Raw genomic sequence first — 20,112 nt, 5'->3', positions numbered from 1 at the left:
ATCACAGTCTGCTGTGTTTGAATCACAGTTGATAGACCTGCATGAAGGAAAAGAAATGACAGTTATGTATATGAGGCTCATGTTTTTACTACTTACTTACTACTTCTGAAACACTACAGTTATTTTTAAGTGTAAATTATTCACAATAATACATTTTCAAACAAACTGTAACTTAAATTGTAATCATTGATTCATTTTTCTTACTTTTTGGAAATATCTCCACCATAAAAAAGAAATATAAGACAGCATGCTTCGCCATTGTTCCTCCAAGTGGTCCAGCACTTAACAAGTGCAAAGTGCAGAAAGGTGTGTCTGTAGAACTATAGGACTGTACTAATCCAGGTGTTGTAAAGGATGTAGGTGTAAATATAACAACAATAAAGTAAATAAGTCATCTCTTATACAAATCCTTCTATAAACAACATAATGGTATTCACTTTGTCAAACTGTAGAATGATCCAGCTGCTGCTGCTTTTTTCTACATGACCAAAACTCTACATTACCAGCACATAAACTGATCCTCCCTCGACTATCATAGTAGAACAATCCGCTCCTGTCAGGTTAGTGAAATATTAACATTAACCGTCGGCTTCTTTGAAGGGCTGTCTGTACTTTATATTTACTAACATTTCCTGCATTTAATATTTTTGTTGCAGATTTAAGCCCTAAAATAACCACATGAGTTTATAGAAGTAATCCCTGAAGGTAAAGAAGTATTACTCAGAACAATAGAAGCAAATTCAATTTTCTTCCTTTTTATATCTTGAACTATCTTTATAGGCCTACGTGTGAAATATGTAGTCACTTCCTATATACTACTTTGAAGGAAAAAAGTTGGTCTGAATGATATTATAGATGTTACAAATGATTTGGTACATGTCACATGTAAAAAAAGAAAATAACTTAAAAAAGAAAGTAATCAAACCCCAAAACAAAATTCAATTTAATAGAAAGCTGGCAAACAGAACTTCAATCTACCATCTATTTTATGCGAGAGTAGAGATACAGCATGAAACATGTTAAAGTTGTGATTCTCCAGCATGCATGTGTTCAATACTAGAAATACAGAATCCAATTTGATAATTATGTTAATGTCTTTAATAATGCAGAAAGCATTATGTGATCCACCACATGCACAGAATTAAAACAAATACAGATACATTACAAAAAAGCTCAGATGATCCCTGGGTAATAACAAAACATACAATAACAGACCCTTTCATACTTTAATCTGTTAATGTCATAAATTCCATCGTCTCCTTACTTGAACCTTCAAATCTTCACTCATCTCCAGTCAGAATAGGTCTGAAAAAAGCAAATGAATGCATGTGTGCATTATTATATCACTTCATATGCCATGTTTCTTTAATAATAGAACATGGAGTCAATGATCCAAATAAAGACTTCATGTTTTGTTCAGATTTTAAAGCTCTGAGACAAATTTTCAACTTTGGGCTACATGATTAAAACGTATTTAACAACAGAATGGAACTTAAAAAAAAAAAAATAGCAATATAATGATAGTATAAAAGCATATTACTCAGAAGTGTCTATTTGTTGCTTGGAGCATCTCATCCATCTCAGAGTCCCTGTGTGAGCGACTGAAGGATTAAAGCAAAGTTAACAAACAAGAAACTATTTCAATATTAATTCAGACACAGGTATTACAATAGATACTGACTGAAAGACTTACCTGTGGTAATATTTCTGTTTCAGCAGGATAATGATGACTGCAGCAACACAAACACAGACCACTGCAACAACCACCATGATGATTAAAGTGTGATCTATGAGAAAAACAGGAACATTTGTCACATGGAGAAACTTTCATTATGCAACTAAAACCAAAGGGAACTAGCTGTCAAAGAGAAACTAAATCATCAGACTCATAAAGTAATTATTAATCCACAACTCAGCATAAATCAGTAGTTTTTGAAGTGTTTCTCACCATCATCAGATGATTGATTGACTGCAGGAATCGTCTTAAACACCTGAATTTCAGGGACTGAGAGCAGTCGTGCTGCACATCCAACCTGTGTGTCGTTTCCACGATAACCAGACAGCACAGCTGTAGTGGTGACAGTGACTGTAGCATTGGTGTTGGTGACACTGACTGTGCTGCTGTTAGAGAAGTAGAGGTCTTGTTGTGGGACATTCAGAGTTACTGTGGGAGCAGGATGACCTGTGGCCGAGCAGGACACAACTGTCTCTTCACCAGAGTTTGATTCTCTGATTTGTAGAATGGGTTCATGCAGCTCTGCAAAGATACAATATTAAAGAAATGCAGTTTCACATGAATTAATTTCTTAGACATCAGCCTTGACATGAAACATTGTGTCCAGTATGTTAGTTTTTATGGCCTAGAAAGAATCACCTGCTGTTGGTGATGCAGCATCTGTCACATTAATGCTGTTTTTCTGTCTTTTGATTAATTGTTGCAGCTTGTTGTTGCTTATTGCACTTCACATTTGCGGTGTGAAAACAGTTATTGTCACATGACAAGTTAAAAAAAATTATTTCATGACAAGCAGACAAATAAATATAATTTCAATCTGCCATCTATTTGCATGTGAGAGTGGAGATACATTATGAAAGAGATTCAAGTTGTGAGTGATTTTCCTGCAGGAATGTGTTTAATACTGGAAATACAGAATCCACTTTGATGATTATGGAAATGTCTTTAACAATGCAGAAAGGTCCTTACACTTGCACAGATTAGTCAATTAAACTATCCATTTAAGCAGAAATGTCATCAATAATGAAAATAAGTTTCAGGCCTTGTCCTCACCATAGAGCTGGAGGCAGGTTCTTCCTGTCAGAGAACCATCAGGAAACGTATTAAACACACAGAGATAGCAGCCTTCATCCTGCTCCGACACCTTCCTGATAACTATGGAGCAGTTCTTCAGTCCAGCATCTTTAAACTCCAGTTTACCCTTAAAACCATCATTCACTGTTTGTCCAAAGTGTTCACTGTATGTGGCGATATTCTTCTTCCCCTCAGGTAAATCTTTCTGCCAGGTGACCTGAAGAACATCTTTAGTCTGCATGAGCTGACAGCTGAGATGAACATCTTCTCCTACTTTTACCATCACAGTCTGCTGTGTTTGAATCACATCTGTTAGACCTGCATGAAGGAAAAGAAATATGAGGTTAAAACTGTGTGTGTACTTTCAGTTTATGTGAACATCAACATAAATTCGGTTATAAATTGCTACTTAACTGCTCAAAATCATTGATAATGTCATGGGGAAAACTAATAAAATATCACTTCATTCAGCAAATACAGTTTTGCTCTTCAAACTAGGACATGCTGCAGGTAAAACACTAAACTTTATTACAGAGACTGAACAGTGATGTTAAAAATGAAAGAGAGTGCGAGTCATTTTAAGCTCCATGTTAACTTATAACATGGAGCTTGGTTGTTGTGACAGATGAAAACACAAAGAGAACTCGGAACTGTTTTTGAGACAGACTTGTATAGGCTTTTGTAATTCAATTTCTAATAAATTAGCCATGTTGAGTTTTGTCTTATTTTGCTGTAAATAAAAAGTGTCACCAGCAAGAAAAATAGAAAAAAGAATAAATCAGTAGGATTTAATATTGAAACTTGAGACCGTTCAAAACAGACAGGAAGTAGACTACGACGGTGCGTTCAGTTTAAACAGAAAAAGATTTTTTTTTCACATTTCTCTCTTACCTTTTGGAAAGAATCCAAAAATTAAAACGACTGTTGTGACTGCAGCTTGGTTCATCATTGTCGCAAATTTCAACTCCAATATATGATCCTTGTCAGTATCAATGTAAAAAAATATAATATAAAACTGTAGGATATATTACGTCTCAGTCGCGCCACGGCAGAAAGAAAAAGTTAATATCAAATTTCTTTCGTTTTTGCATTTGCGGAAGTTCATTTAACATTTCTATTTCAACATCTTCCCCTCCTTTTACCATCACAGTCTGCTGTGTTTGAATCACAGCTGTTAGACCTGCATGGAGGAAAAGAAATGACAGTTATAGATATGAGACTGATGTTTTTACTATGGCTTAATGTTGTGATTTATAAGGTAATGAAGCAGTCATTGAAAAAAATCTGAAAAGGGTTTAACCTACTCACAATGATTTCAAAACCAACTGTATCTCAAATTGTAATCTTGGATTTTTTTTTTACCTTTTGAAAATTTCACCACCACAAAAAGTAATATAAGACAGCATGGTTTGCCATTTGCAACTAAACTTTGCAAGTGCATTGTGCAGATTGGTCAGGCTGAGTGAGGCTCGGACTGAACTAATCTAGCTGTATATGGTAGGTGTCAATATTTTTAAAAAAAGGGGGAAAAAAGTAATGAATCCCTTGAATAAATCTGCCAATAAACAACATAGCAGGCTTTACTTTAATGTATAGTAATAATAATAATAATAATAATAATAATAATAATAATAATAATAATAATAATAATCTGTTGATTTATCCAGTTGCTAATTTGACTACATGACCAGCACATAAACTGATCCCCCCTCCACTTCGCTTCTGTGAATAAGTGATATGGACACTGAATAACTGTCAGTTTCTTGATGGGTCATCAGCACTTTCAGCAAATATTAAAATGTGCACACATTTGATAGAGGCCAATTCAACTTTCTTCCTGTTTTATATCTGGTTCTATCTTTATACTCCTATATGAGAAATATACACAGTCACTATCTGCTAATTTGAAGAAATTAATGACACTTTACCCATCATTAAAACAATGTTGGTGATGTAAATGGTTCTGTTGAGGGTTACCACTGGACAATTATAGTAAATGAATAAACTGTAGCAGTAGCAAAATCACAGAGGAAGGAGAAATGGGCACATGACATTATGAGAAAGTATTCATGTTCAGAAATATTTAATATACAAACAACTGATACTGGAGATTTGGGGCCTATGTCGAGTACACAAATTCTGATGTTAATATATTGATCAATAATCTTATATATGCAAAATATATACATTGAAAAAACTAAACTCATTGTGAACACATAGCCAAAAAAAAAGTGGACTTGAGAAAGGGGATCAAACATACAACAAATATCATCTAAATAATATTTGAAAAACACTAATATATATTTTTATATTGACAATATTGACAAAACCCAAAAAAACAGCAACAAAAAAAGAGATTTTTTTTTTATCTTAAGAAAAGTTTAAAATGCAAAAAGAAAATACAGTAAAAAGAAAAAGTCCAAAAATATCAAAACCTCTGTGTACATGAATTATTTTGATCTGCAGATATAAGATGAGAGATTGATCTTGTACAGGAAACCTTTTGATTCTTTTACAATGTCTGAATATTTTACCAACACATGCTTTGATGCAGCTGTGTTGAAATCTGACTGGCATTAAAATGACTGATTGGACTGAAAACTGGACTGAAACTACAACATTGTGGTTTGTTTGTCACCAAATAGATTCATAACTACGCCTTGAAATAATAGTTCTGGTTTCTCCTCTCTTAAAGTCTCATCTGGAGTTGTCTGTTTCCTTATCTGCTTGTTCTCCATTAAAGGTGTTTTGGACCTTCATATAAAAATAAGACAAAAGTCAGTTTCCACCTACATTATTATAATCATACATATCTCTATCACTGAATCACTCTAACAGTTAACAGTTATGTTAATAAACAGGTTGACTATCACAATGAGCCATGAAGAGTAAAGTGCATCAGCTTCATGTATAAATAACACATTAGTTAGAGAGATATAGAGACAGAAAGGAACAAAGAGAAGACAGATTCAATCATTTCCTGAAGAACCAATTAATAATAAATATGTACTAGTGAATAATTATGAAATTGGCTTACTTGTCTTTGATTGTTTCTTGTGTGCTCTTGATCTCTTCAGCGTCCTTGTGTGACAGTCTGAAGGATTTAAGAACATTTATAGATTATTTATTTATAGATTTTGTCTGTATAGATTCTTTAAGCTCTGTGTATTCTCTTAATGTTAATACATTATTACCATATTAACTGTGAGACTCTGATATCACAACAAGACAGATACTGAGTTGAAAGCTGAAATTACCTGTTCTTATGTTTGAGCAGGAAAATGATGACCGTGATGACTACAGTAAAACAAACAGGGACCGCTGCTGGAAACCGTGTACGGACCAAAGTGTGATCTATGAGAAAAAGAGGACAAACACTAAACATTCATAAAGCAACAACAGTTCAATTTTGACTTGACACGACTTTGAAGTTAACTTACTCTTATCAGATTCAGATTCATTGTTTTTGAAGTGTTTCTCACCATCATCAGATGATTGATTGACTGCAGGAATCATTTTAAACACCTGAATTTCAGGGACTGAGAGCAGTCGTACTGCACATCCAACCTGTGTGTCATTTCCATGGAAACCAGACAGCACAGCTGTAGTGGTGACAGTGACTGTAGCGTTGGTGTTGGTGACACTGACTGTGCTGCTGTTAGAGAAGTAGAGGTCTTGTTGTGGGACATTCAGAGTTACTGTGGGAGCAGGACGACCTGTGGCCGAGCAGGACACAACTGTCTCTTCACTAGAGTTTGATTCTCTGATTTGTAGAATGGGTTCATGCAGCTCTGCAAAGACACAACATTAAAGAAATACGGTTTCACATGAATTCATTTCTTAGACATCAGCTTTGACATGAAACTCTGTGCCCAGTTTGTTAATGTGAATATATCTGATATTAAACTAAAAATGACATTTCATGTACAAAGTGAAAAATTGAGAACATAATGAAAAAGGATTCAAGGATTCAAAAATTCAAGGATACTTTATGGTCATACCAACAACATATGTATGGACATGAGGAGGTACGGAATTGAGAAGTGAGGCCTGGTCAAGCCAAGAGCAAATAAAATGACAATATATAAATAGATAAATAACAATAATGATTAATCAAAGTTAGTCCTCACCATAGATATAGAGGCAGGTTCTTCCTGTCAGAGAACCATCAGGATATGTGTTAAACAAACAGAGATAGCAGCCTTCATCCTGCTCCATCACCTTCCTGATAACTATGGAGCAGTTCTTCAGTCCAGCATCTTTAAACTCCACTTTCCCCTTAAAACCAGGATTCACTGTTTGTCCCAAATTTTTGTGGTAGCTGCCAATATTCTTCTTCCCCTCAGGTAAATCTTTCTGCCAGGTGACCTGAAGAACATCTTTAGTCAGCATGAGCTGACAGCTGAGATGAACATCTTCTCCTACTTTTACCATCACAGTCTGCTGTGTTTGAATCACATCTGTTAGACCTGCATGGAGGAAAAGACATATGTAGTTAGGTTGATGTGAGCATGTGAACATGTGAATATATATTCTGTTATAAATTGCTTGCTTATCTTCTTATTTGAGCAAATATAGTTTTGCTCTTCAGAGTAGGATAGGCTGAAAGTAAAGCACTAAACTTTATTACAGAAACTGAACAGTGATGTTAAAAGTGAAAAGGGTGTGTGCCACTTAAAGCTTCATGTTAATTTATAAATGTGTCACTAGTTGGTTGCGGTTACAGCAGATGTTGAAAACAGGAAGAGAACACTGTTTTTAAACAGATTTATATATTGCAATTACATTTCTAATACAGTATCCATGTAGCTTGTTTGCCTTAGTTTACTGTAAGTAAAAAATCAAAAGCAAGAAGCATTCACCTGTTTTACACTTTGAACGTGAAAAACCAATAAAATAAATCAGCAGGTTTCAATACGTGTGTTCTCAAAACAGTCCCTTTGTGTGACGGTTAATTACAGGAATCCTAGTTTATGGTCCTTTAAATTTAAGCAGAAAAAAGGACTTTTATAAAGGTCCACACACAGATGACTGTAACATCTCTCTCTTACCTTTTGAAAAGAATCCCAAAACAAAAAAGATTGTTGTAACTGCAGCTTGAAGCAACATTGTCACATGTTTCAACTCAACTATATGATTTCTGTTGGTTACAATGTAAAAAAAAAAAAAAAAAGTTAACACTTGAATAAATATAGGTCTATATATGAAACACTAACATACACTGATTTGTTTCTGAAATATAATATAAAACAACATATTATGTCTCTGAGTCCCACGGTGTAAAGAAACAATACAGTCAGGCCGAAAAAGGTAAGATCAAGTTTCTTTCATTTTTGTATTTGCTGAAGATCATTTAACATGTTAGTTCAGTTAAAATTGATGGGCGGTGGCAGGAAGGCAGTCCTAACAGAAAAACCACAGAACGGTTAAACTGGAGGTCTTTTCTTTTCCCCCCAGCACATTTCAACAACAACATCAGTCTATAAAAATGACTTTAGTTGGCAAAGATATACAGACAGCTCTCCAAAAAAAATCACAAGATAGAATAGAACAGAATCTCTAATGTCATTGCACAAGTACAACAAAACTGGATAAAAATGTTTCATGTAGATTCATGTCTGATTTTTACCAATATGTCTCAACATGATCATTTTCTCCTCTGAGTGCCTGTGAAGAACTGTAGCCAGGGACTGTGCGCATTGTACACACGCCTGGTTCAGCAGTGTAAGGTAATATTCATCCATTATCCAGCGGTCAAAAACAGTTGGAGTCAGAGGTTTGATATAGTGTTGGATGTAGGGCAAAGGTCCTGAGTGAGGTCTAAGCAATGTTTTGTCTATAGACGAGTAGACTAAAATTCTGTATATTGTAGATGTGTTGGATCTGCCCATATTTGGGCATGGCTCAACCTTGGGCATTATCTGTGTGGTTTAAAATCTATCCCCGGAGGAGAGAAGCGTCAGAATTGAAGGAAGCATCAGGGCATAAACATGTAATGATCATTCTTTCACTTCTCCTTGATCAAGTAAATAAACCTTTTCAATACAAGACATCCTGGACTCCTGTCTACTATCTCCATTGATCTATGGGCTGCATAATTAAAATCTCTAACAGATTTGACATGAAGCTCTGTGTCCAGTTTGTTAGTTTTTATGGCCTAGAAAGAATCACCTGTTGATGCAGCATTTGTCACTTTCAGGCTGTTTCAGTTTAATGCAGAAAGGTCCTTACAGCTGCACTGATCAATTGACGTATTGTTTGACTTCAGCAGAAATGCCAAAAACTCATTTATCAAACTAAACTTCTTTGGGTTTTGCTACATTTCATGTACAGATGTTACATTGAGAAAATAATCAACAGATACATTTATAATGAAGAGTTTTAGTTCTGGAAATGGAGGCATTTCAAGGTACAATGACAACAAGCAGACAATTTAACAGTGATCACTTCCTATTGTCATTAATGTTAACTATAATTTACCATGAATGTCTTCAGAAGTAAAGAAAGGACCTTAACTTACCAGTCAAAAGAAAAGACATGAAATGATGGGCACATGACATTATGAGAAAGTATTCATGTTCAGAAATATTTAACAACTGATACTGGAGATTTGGGGCCTATGCCGATATTAATGAGTACACAAATTCTGATATTAATATATTGGTCAATAATCTTTGTAATGAGAATGCCAGAACATCTTATATATGCAAAATATATACTTAAATGCACTTATTTTGCAATGATCCCTATAAAGTGGTTATCAACCACTGGGGACACAGATATGTAATGGAGGCTGCTGACGAGGCTGAAGATGATGGTTTTGGTTTCTCCTGTTTTGTAGTCTTCTTCTCAGATGTCTGATTCCTGATCTGCTGGGTCCCCTTCACTAAATGTGTTCTACACCTTAAAATAAAATAAGACATGAGCCAACTTTCACTCACATTGTTTTATTTTTTATTTGCATTTTACAAAATTGTGTTACAGGCATCACCTAATAAAAAACAACACCTAATACACACAATACAGTTAATGGTATATCTTCCCAATTTAATTCCATCTGCCTCCATTTTGTATGTGAGCTATCTATCATCCATACTTTCATATTTCTTAATTGTGCTGCTTGATAATAAATTTGCGGGTCTGGTAGATTAAGCCCACCCATTACTTTTGGTATTTTAAGATTCTTCATTTTGATTCTTGGTTTTCTGCCACATCATATGAATTTCATTATAATGGAATCCCATTGCTTAAATATGTGAGGAGGAATATATATGGTCAGTGCTTTAAAAAGGAATACAAATATGGTAGTACATTCATCTGTATAATTGTAACTCTTCTCCAAAGTGAAAAGGGAATGATACAGTAGTCTATCGATTTAAGTCTTGTTTAATTTGACTTATTAATTCTTCAAAGTTTTTTGAGTGCAAATTATTCAGACTCGTTGTTCTATTTATCCCAAGATATTTTATCCTTTCTACATCCCAATGAAATGCATATTCATGTTTGATGTAATCTCTAATTGTACAGCCCATCATCATAACTTCTGATTTATTTACATTAGTCACGTTCATATTTATTCTTCTTTATTCTTTATCTTTGCACTAAATGTCACCTGATTTATATTGTTTGAGGTACTGTTGTTGTGTTATATGTGCCTTGTACGGTGACCTTGAGTGCTTTGAAAGGCGCCTTTAAATAAAATGCATTATTATTATTATTAGTGTGTACCAATAAATATCTCCATATTCTTCAATTATATTCATTAGCCCTTCAAATGACTGTTCAGGCTCAGATAAATAAGTAAATATATCATCAGTGTACATTGACAATTTATGATTTTCTCCTGCTACATATATGCTATATATGTTTCTTACCTAATATATTCTACAAATGGTTAAATAGAGAGAGCAAAGATTAATGGAGCCTGCCTTATGATACTGTACAAGTATTAGACATTACCCCATTATCTCTGACTGACTGAGGCCACAGGACTCATATTATTGATAGGAAATTATGAGTACAAATATGAAATCATCTTACGAGTTTTGAGATTCAGTTTCGTCTTGATATTCTCAGTGTCCCACGGTTTATTCATCAAAACTCAGATTAAGAAATATGGCTTGAAATTCTGGATTGTCTCCTTTTTGGGTTTCTTGCAGAGGTGACCGTAGTCTGATCAGCTGGTTCTCCTTCTCCATTTAAGGTGTTTTGGGCCTTCAGATGCAAACAAGAAATCAGTCACTTTCCACCCACATTATTATGATACATCATACATATCTCTATCACTGAATCACTCTGACAGTTAACAGTTATGTAGATAAACAGACTGACTATGAATACACAATGAACCATGAAGAGTAAAGTGCATCAGAATCAGCTTCATGTATAAATAACACACTAGTTAGAGAGATATAGAGACAGAAAGGAACTTAACTGTCAAAATAAACAGAGAGAAGACAGATTAAATCATTTTCTGATGAAGCAATTAATAATAAATATGTACTAGTGAATAATTATGAAATTGGCTTACTTGTCTTTGATTGGTTCTTGTGTGCTCTTGATCTCCTCAGCATCCCTGTGTGACAGTCTGAAGGATTTAAGAACATTTGTATATTATTATTTATAGATGTTGTCTGTATAGATTCTTTAAGCTCTGTGTATCCTCTTAATGTTAATACATTATTACCATATTAACTGTGAGACTCTGATATCACAACAAGACAGATACTGAGTTGAAAGCTGAAATTACCTGTTCTGATGTTTATGTTTGAGCAGGAAAATGATGACCGTGATGACTACAGTAAAACAAACAATGACCACTGCTGAGATCCGTGTACGGATGAAAGTGTGATCTATGAGAAAAAGAGGACAAACACTAAACATTCATAAAGCAACAACAGTTCAATTTTGACTTGACACAACTTTGAGGTTAACTTACTCTTATCAGATTCAGATTCAGATTCAGATTCAGATTCATTGTTTTCTAAGTGTTTTTCACCATCTTCAGATGATAGTCTGACTGCAGGAATCGTCTTGAACACCTGAATTTCAGGGACTGAGAGGAGTCGTGCTGCACATCCAACTTGTGTGCTGTTTCCACGGAATCCAGACCGCACAGCTGTAGTGGTGACAGTGACTGTAGCGTTGGTGTTGGTGACACTGACTGTGCTGCTGTTAGAGAAGTAGAGGTCTTGTTGTGGGACATTCAGAGTTACTGTGGGAGCAGGACGACCTGTGGCCGAGCAGGACACAACTGTCTCTTCACGAGAGTTTGATTCTCTGATTTGTAGAATGGGTTCATGCAGCTCTGCAAAGACACAACATTAATGAAATAATGTTTCACATGAATTCATTTCTTAGACATCAGCTTTGACATGAAACTCTGTGCCCAGTTTGTTAATGTGAATATATCTGATATTAAACTAAAAATAACATTTTATGTACAAAGTGAAAAATTGAGAACATAATGAACAAGGATTCAAGGATTCAAATATTCAAGGATACTATATTGTCATACCAACAACATGCATGAACACGAGGAGGTACGGAATTAAGAAGTGAGGCCTGGTCAAGCCAAGAGCAAATAAAATTACAATATATAAATATATAAACAACAATAATGATTAATCAAAGTCAGTCCTCACCATAGAGATGGAGGCAGGTTCTTCCTGTCAGAGAACCATCAGGATACGAGTTAAACAAACAGAGATAGCAGCCTTCATCCTGCTCCATCACCTTCCTGATAACTATGGAGCAGTTCTTCAGTGCAGCATCTTTAAACTCCAGTTTACCCTGAAAACCATCATTCACTGTTTGTCCAAAGTATTTGTTGAAGCTGCCAAGATTCTTCTTCCCCTCAGGTAAATCTTTCTGCCAGGTGACCTGAAGAACATCTTTAGTCTGCATGAGCTGACAGCTGAGATGAACATCTTCTCCTACTTTTACCATCACAGTCTGCTGTGTTTGAATCACATCTGTTAGACCTGCATGTAGGAAAATAAATAACAGCCATAGATTTGAGGCTGATGTTTTTACTACAGTTAACATTGTGATTTATAATGCAGTTATCATTCAAAACATGTGTAATAGGAACGGGTGATTGTTTGGACTCTGGCTGTACAACAGCGTAATTTATACAGCTGATGTGTGAATGAGTATAATAACAACATGAAAGAAACCAACAATCTATTCTATATGGACGATAGCCTTTAAGTAGGCTACTCTATAACAACTAGTGGAAGTACCGGTATTTGCTCCGTTTTACGCATAGACTGGTTTTACGCGCCTACTGTAATTGTCACTATCAGGCTGAGTGATTCCAGACGCATGCAGGTGATCTACTCTCAACCATGCCATCCTGCTCCTGCACAGAGATGAGCGGCTTATTGATCACTGCTTCATTCAAAGTTTAACATTACACGTATCCAAATTGCACCAAATTCAACACTAACACTGCATCCCGTTTCCACCGGGAATGCATCTGGCAAGTCTGGCGTCACTTGGATGAACGTTTCAAGAGATACAGAAATACAGACGGTGAGTACTTCCTTTAGTGGATGGATGGATTTACTTTTCTTACCTTGTAGAGATACATCCACCATAAAGAAGCAATATAAGACTGCACACATCCCCATTTTCGCTCCATGTGCGCCAAAATTTCAATCGAAAAGACCGCCGAGCCGTTTCTTCGTAGACATGTGACCAAGACTGTACTAATCTAGCTGTACAGCAGGTAGGTATTGATATCAAAATAATAAAAGTAAAGTAATAATCCTTCCAATAAATCTGTCCATAAACAACACAGCGGGGTTCTCTTAAATATATATATAATAACCTGTCGATTCAACTGCTGCTGTTTTGCTTTAGAGAAAAAAGAAGTTATATTGCCAGCATATAAACTGATCCCCCCCCCTCTACTATTATATTGGAACAACCTGCTCCTCTGACAAATCATTGAATTACTTTCGGTTTCTAGTGCTGACGTTTAAATTTGAGCCCATGTTCTGTATTTAACCCTCCTCACATACTGTTCATATTCAGACTCTTCAGTTTCTCTTCATTATTAGTCTCTACCAAATTTCTGAACAAATCATTCATTAATAGTCCCAGATAATAAACGAGATGAATCCTTAAGGAAGCTTTCAGAGAAAAACATTAATCAATGAATATGGGTCAAAAACTAAAACTAAATATCGGCTACACTTTAATGTTTTAAGCTCAAGTCATCAAATTTAAGGCTAAAAGTAAGAAGTATTTAGAGTGTATATACAGCTTTCAAATGTAGAAATTGCACATTTAAGCCCTAAAATATTCACAGGTAGGAGTTTATTATAGTAATCCCTAGAAGTAAAGAATTATTATTCAGAACAGAGGCCAATTCAACTTTCTTCCTTTTTTTTATATCATGTACTATCTTTATAGGCCTACATGTGAAATATGCACATCACTTCATTTATGCTATTTTGAAGAAATGTATTACACTTTTTAACATGATTAACACAATGTTGGTGATGCAAATGTTTCTGTTGCAGGTTACCACTACAAATGAATACATTTTAGTCTACAGTAATACTGATAGCCTACCTAATGTGACAGATGAGAAACACTGATAAAGCCTATCCTGGATTCAACTTCATGGCTCAACACTTCCACAGAATCTATTTACATTTTACAAAAATATGGATGGATGCAGTAATAAATTGGTGTATAACAATAAAAAGTTACACAATATGTGGTAGTATTTAAAGTCACACAGAACAATGTGCCTGATGTGTTTGTATCACAGCTGTTAAACCTGCATAGAGGGAAAGTTAAATTAGGCTCCAACTGGTTGTGTACTTCAGGTTTATGTGAATATTTTAATACAATTTCTATTATAGATTTATACTTAACTGCTCTAAATTACATTTTTAAAAATGATTTAAGAAGGTAGTTACATATTAACAGGTGATAACAAGTGAGCAGACCAGTGAAGAAGTTTGAGGCCACCTGGTGGTCAGATGATGAATGGCAGAGAATTGAAGGGTCAATGTAAGAGGTCTGAAGAAGTAAAAAGGAGGCTGAGACAGAGACAGAGACAGAAAGAGATCAATGATCAGGACTGAGGCAGAAGCTGTGACACACAAACTTATCTAAAATCAAGTTAAGAAGAAGTTACACTGATTGATGATAACTGTAGCTATAATCAGACACACAATACCATAACAATATTTACAAGAAATGCCAAGTACTCTGTGTATGTTACATTACAGATACCTGACAATATCTGAACATTTTACCAACACATGTTTTCATGCAGCTTTGTTCAGGTCTGACTGACTTCAAATTAAAGCATAAGACGTTTAGATGCTGAAGGTGATGCTTTTGGTTTCTTCTGTTTTGCAGTTTTCTTGACAGTTGACCGTTGCCTGATCTGCTGGTTCTCCTTGTTCATTAAAGGTGTTGTACACCTTAAAAATTAAAACAAGACATGAGCCAATTACATAAACATTATTGAGTGGAAATTTCAATATGAATATGAAATTGTCTTACTTGTCATTGAGAGTTTGTGGTATCTTGATCTTCTCAGTGTCCATGGTTTGTGTTTCAAAAGACAGATTAATAGCTATGTCTTGAAGTTTTGGTTTCTCCCCTTTTGGATTTGTCCCAGATGACTGTAGTATGATCTCCGGGTTCTCCTTCTCCATTAAAGGTGTTTTGGACCTTCAGATAAAAACAAGAAATCAGCCAATTTCCATTTGCATTATTATAATACATCATACATATTTCTATCACTGAATCACTGACAGTTAACAGTTATGTAGATAAACAGACTGACTATGAATACACAATGAGCCATAAAGAGTAAAGTGCATCAGAATCAGCTTCATGTATAAATAACACATTAGTTAGAGATATAGAGACAGAAAGGAACTTAACTGTCAAAATAAACAGAGAGAAGACAGATTAAACCATTTTCTGATGAAGTAGTTATTTCATACAAATGAATGAAATTATCGTACTCATAAGCCTCTTTGGTTGGTTTTCGTGGCGTCTTGCTCTTCTCAGCGTCCCTGTGTGACAGTCTGAAGGATTTAAGAACATTTATATATTATTATTTATAGATGTTGTCTGTATAGATTCTTTAAGCTCTGTGTATCCTCTTAATGTTAATACATTATTACCACATTAACCGCGAGACTCTGATATCACAACAAGACAGATACTGAGTTGAAAGCTGAAATTACCTCTTTTTATGTTTATGTTTGAGCAGGAAAATGATGGCAATGATGACAGCAGCAACACAAACAATGACCATTGGTGTGACCAATGCAACGATCAAAATGAAATCTATGAGAAAAAGAGAAGGAAAAAAAAGTGATATGGAGCACTAAACACTCATAAAGTAGCTACAGTTTAAATGTGATTTTTGACTTGAGACAACTTTAAGGTTAACTTACTCTTATCAGATCCAGATTCATCATCAAAACCTGAAAAATTAAAACCAAACATCAGATTTATAAAGTGATGATTAATTTATAAATCAGTGATTTTTAAAATGTTTCTCACCATCATCAGATGATTGTTTGACTGCAGGAATCGTCTTAAACACCTGAATTTCAGGGACTGTGAGCAGTCGTACTACACATCCAACCTGTGCACCATTTCCATGGAAACCACCGGACAGCACAGCTGTAGTGGTGACAGTGACTGTAGCGTTGGTGTTGGTGACACTGACTGTGCTGCTGTTAGAGAAGTAGAGGTCTTGTTGTGGGACATTCAGAGTTACTGTGGGAGCAGGATGACCTGTGGCCGAGCAGGACACAACTGTCTCTTCACTAGAATTTGATTCTCTGATTTGTAGAATGGGTTCATGCAGCTCTGCAAAGATTGAAGATTGAGATTGAAGAATTACTGTTTCACATTAATTAATTTCTTAGACATTAGCTTTGACTTGAAACTCTGTGCCCAGTTTGTTATATGTGAATATATGTTATGTGAATATATCTGATATTAAACTTAATCTCTGGGACATTTTATGTACAAAATGAAAAATTGAGAACATAATGAACAAGGATTCAAGGATTCAAAAATTCAAGGATACTATATTGTCATACCAACAACATATGCATGGACATGAGGAGGTACGGAATTAAGAAGTGAGGCCTGGTCAAGCCAAGAGCAAATAAAATGACAATATATAAATAGATAAATAACAATAATGATTAATCAAAGTTAGTCCTCACCATAGATATAGAGGCAGGTTCTTCCTGTCAGAGAACCATCAGGATATGTGTTAAACAAACAGCAATAGCAGCCTTCATCCTGCTCCATCACCTTCCTGATAACTATGGAGCAGTTCTTCAGTCCAGCATCTTTAAACTCCAGTTTACCCTTAAAACCAGGATTCACTGTTTGTCCAAAGTATTTGTTGAAGCTGCCAATATTCTTCTTCCCCTCAGGTAAATCTTTCTGCCAGGTGACCTGAAGAACATCTTTAGTCTGCATGAGCTGACAGCTGACATGGGCATCTTCTCCTACTTTTACCATCACATGCTGCTGTGTTTGAATCACATCTGTTAGACCTGCATGTAGGAAAAGAAATGATAGTTACAGATGTGAGACTGATGTTCTACTATAACTTAACAATGCTATTTTTTAAAATGTAATCCAATACAATTACTAATTAGGGGAGAATGTGGTTGGTTGTCACATGGGTAAATTGTGCCCAGAGAGCGCCATTAAGAAATGTTGTTAAAAGTGAGGTCAGAGGTCACATACATGAGCATTTTAAATATCCAGCTCTTCTGTATCTCTGTTATTATTATTCAAAAAGGGCAGGAATTTTGGCAGGAAGAAAGGTGTAATGCTCAGGGCAGTCAGAGAAGTGAAGCTGCACAATAAGGGTTTAAAAGAATTAGTGCATATATAGGAATGATTTTTCCTGTTTATGCTCTCTTGATGCAGGAGATGTGTTTGACAGGTCACATCTTTTGAACAGAATAAACTGAAGGACAGTAAAGTCAATCCATTCCTACACAATTTACACATTTTAATTTTAATCCAATCCTGTGTTCATTGGTCATTTTGGCTATCTCTATCCAATCAAATGTGACTGTTGAGAGGAGTTACGCACACCGGTCATATAAAGTCACACTTCACTGTTTTATGGGTCAAGGAGACGTTGGGGCAAACCTCTTTTTTTATTATTTCCGGGACAATCTCTCTACCCGTTTTCCCTCCTCACGTATTAACAGGTGAGGGAGGTGTGTGTACAGAGGCAACAGTCTTTTGCAACTCCTATATTGCACTGAACTAGACCCGCCAATTTTTAAAAACGCTGATGATTTGAATTGAACACCTCTTGAAACGGCATTGTACTTGCAACACTCTTTTTTAAAAACTTAAAAAAAAAAAAGCAATATATTCAAGTACTCCGGTTCACTGGTAAATGAGCACATAAGATAAACACGCTCCAACTTCCATTTGACTGGGACTTGAATGCATTTAAATTAAATTCATTAAATTCATTCATTTAAAGTAGGCTAATTAATGTTTGAATGTGTTGTGGGCTACAAGCAAGCACAAGTGCTCTCAAATTGTAATCCTGTTAATAATCCCTTTTTTACTAAATGTAATGTTTGTAATGCAAATTATGTCGTCTGTAATGCAATTATGTTTGTAATGTAAATGCATTTCTTTTTTATCCTAACAACGTAACGCCATTATGTATTATATTACTGCCTAAGCATGCAGCAGCCAGCAGGCACTGACACAATCTTAAAAACGAGTTATTGTTTCAGGTTTAACTCACAACCAATGACTTTTAAAAGCAACTGCAACTTAGATTATAATTGCACTTGTTCTTCTTACCTTTTAGAAATACCTCCACCACTAAAAGGAAAAATAAGACTGCATGATTTGCCATTGCTGCTTCATGTGCGCCAAAATATTTGAATCAACAGGTGACCTGCGCACATTGGTCTGGCTGTGGGACCTTTGGACTGTACCAATCCAGGTCTTTTACAGTAGGTAGGTGTCAATATAAAAATAATGAAATAGTGAAATCAATCCCCCTATAATTATCATAACGAGAATCATTTTAATATTGAATAAACTGCTGATGAACTGTTGATTTAACTAAAAAATAATAATAATAACAGCATATAAAGTTCCCACCCCCTCTTATTATAGTGGAACATCCCGAACAGATTTACTTTCACTTTCGTCAACAGACGTCTTCCTGATACAGCTGTTGCACATACTCACAAGTAGGTTATAGTAGTAATCCCTCAAAGCAAATTATTATTATTCAAAACGATAGAGGCCAATCTAATTTTCTTAAGTTTGATATCTTTTCAAAGTGTTACATATCATGTGAGAGGCTGAAAAGACAAACAAGACATAACATACATATTAAATATGTATAGGCCTAGTCAAATGTTATTGTTATATGTGTACGTCACATATGCATAACATTAGTCCTTTCCAATATGCTATTTTAAAGAAAAGAATTACGCTTTTTCACACAAGCAATACAATTTGAATGTGAATGTTTGCTGGGTTTCCAGATAGAGACATGCTGCAGCCTATCACAAGACATTTAATACTTCACTACACATGAATGAAATGAAGAAAAACAATAATCATGCAGCAACCAACATTTCGAGGAGGATTAAGTTTTGTTCATTGGTTTTAACAATGCATGTCTGTCAGATCATGTATCTGACTTTCCTCTTTCTCAGTGAAGCTGCATTTGAAAACTTGTAATCTGGTCTTTTTTGGACAGTTTTCACAGTAAAGCTGATTCTGTTCATCACATCTGCAACACCAGTATTATACACAAGTGTAAATCCCATTTTTAATTAGCTGAACACGAATAAATAAACAAATAAATAAACATACAGAGGAAAAGTGAGGGAAATTATTGCAAAGATCACATCGCAAAAATACATATAAGTGATTGACAAAGATGTGTTTTTACATAAATACATTTTATAAGAATACACAAACATTAAAGTGCAAAATCACAAAAAGAACAAAATACATATACAAATACAAATGTCCATGACATAATATATTATCTCTAATTCAAACTTTACAACACACAATAGATGAATATTAATATCTTTTTAATAACTTCACATTTCAACAGTATACAAATTAAGAAGGAATGTATCCCAATCTAACAGAAATTTGAATTATATGCCTTAGTAAAGCATTCAGTTCAGTCCTCATAAGTGCCATTGTAATCTCTGTTCTTTTCCAATATGCACACTAGATGGCGCCACAGTACTCTTAGATCAGTCTAGGGCTCAGTGCCA

The 20,112-nt window shown here is 35.1% G+C and overlaps 1 protein-coding gene across 1 annotated transcript; it reads right to left on the bottom strand.

The window, feature by feature from the left end:
• Window positions 1-1,540: 1,540 nt before the first annotated feature.
• LOC128354034 (OX-2 membrane glycoprotein-like) lies at window positions 1,541-18,732 on the bottom strand. Its single transcript, XM_053314278.1, has 6 exons — window positions 18,662-18,732; window positions 17,126-17,373; window positions 12,454-12,544; window positions 11,808-12,116; window positions 1,694-1,787; window positions 1,541-1,601 (listed from the first exon to the last, which is right to left on the bottom strand). The coding sequence occupies exons 1-6, from the start codon at window positions 18,714-18,716 to the stop codon at window positions 1,541-1,543; spliced, it is 858 nt and encodes a 285-aa protein (XP_053170253.1). The 5' UTR covers window positions 18,717-18,732.
• Window positions 18,733-20,112: the final 1,380 nt, after the last annotated feature.

Source organism: Scomber japonicus, chromosome 24 (genome assembly GCF_027409825.1).
Source record: "Scomber japonicus isolate fScoJap1 chromosome 24, fScoJap1.pri, whole genome shotgun sequence".
Taxonomy (NCBI): domain Eukaryota; kingdom Metazoa; phylum Chordata; class Actinopteri; order Scombriformes; family Scombridae; genus Scomber; species Scomber japonicus.
This window is presented reverse-complemented; position numbering and strand designations above follow the sequence as displayed.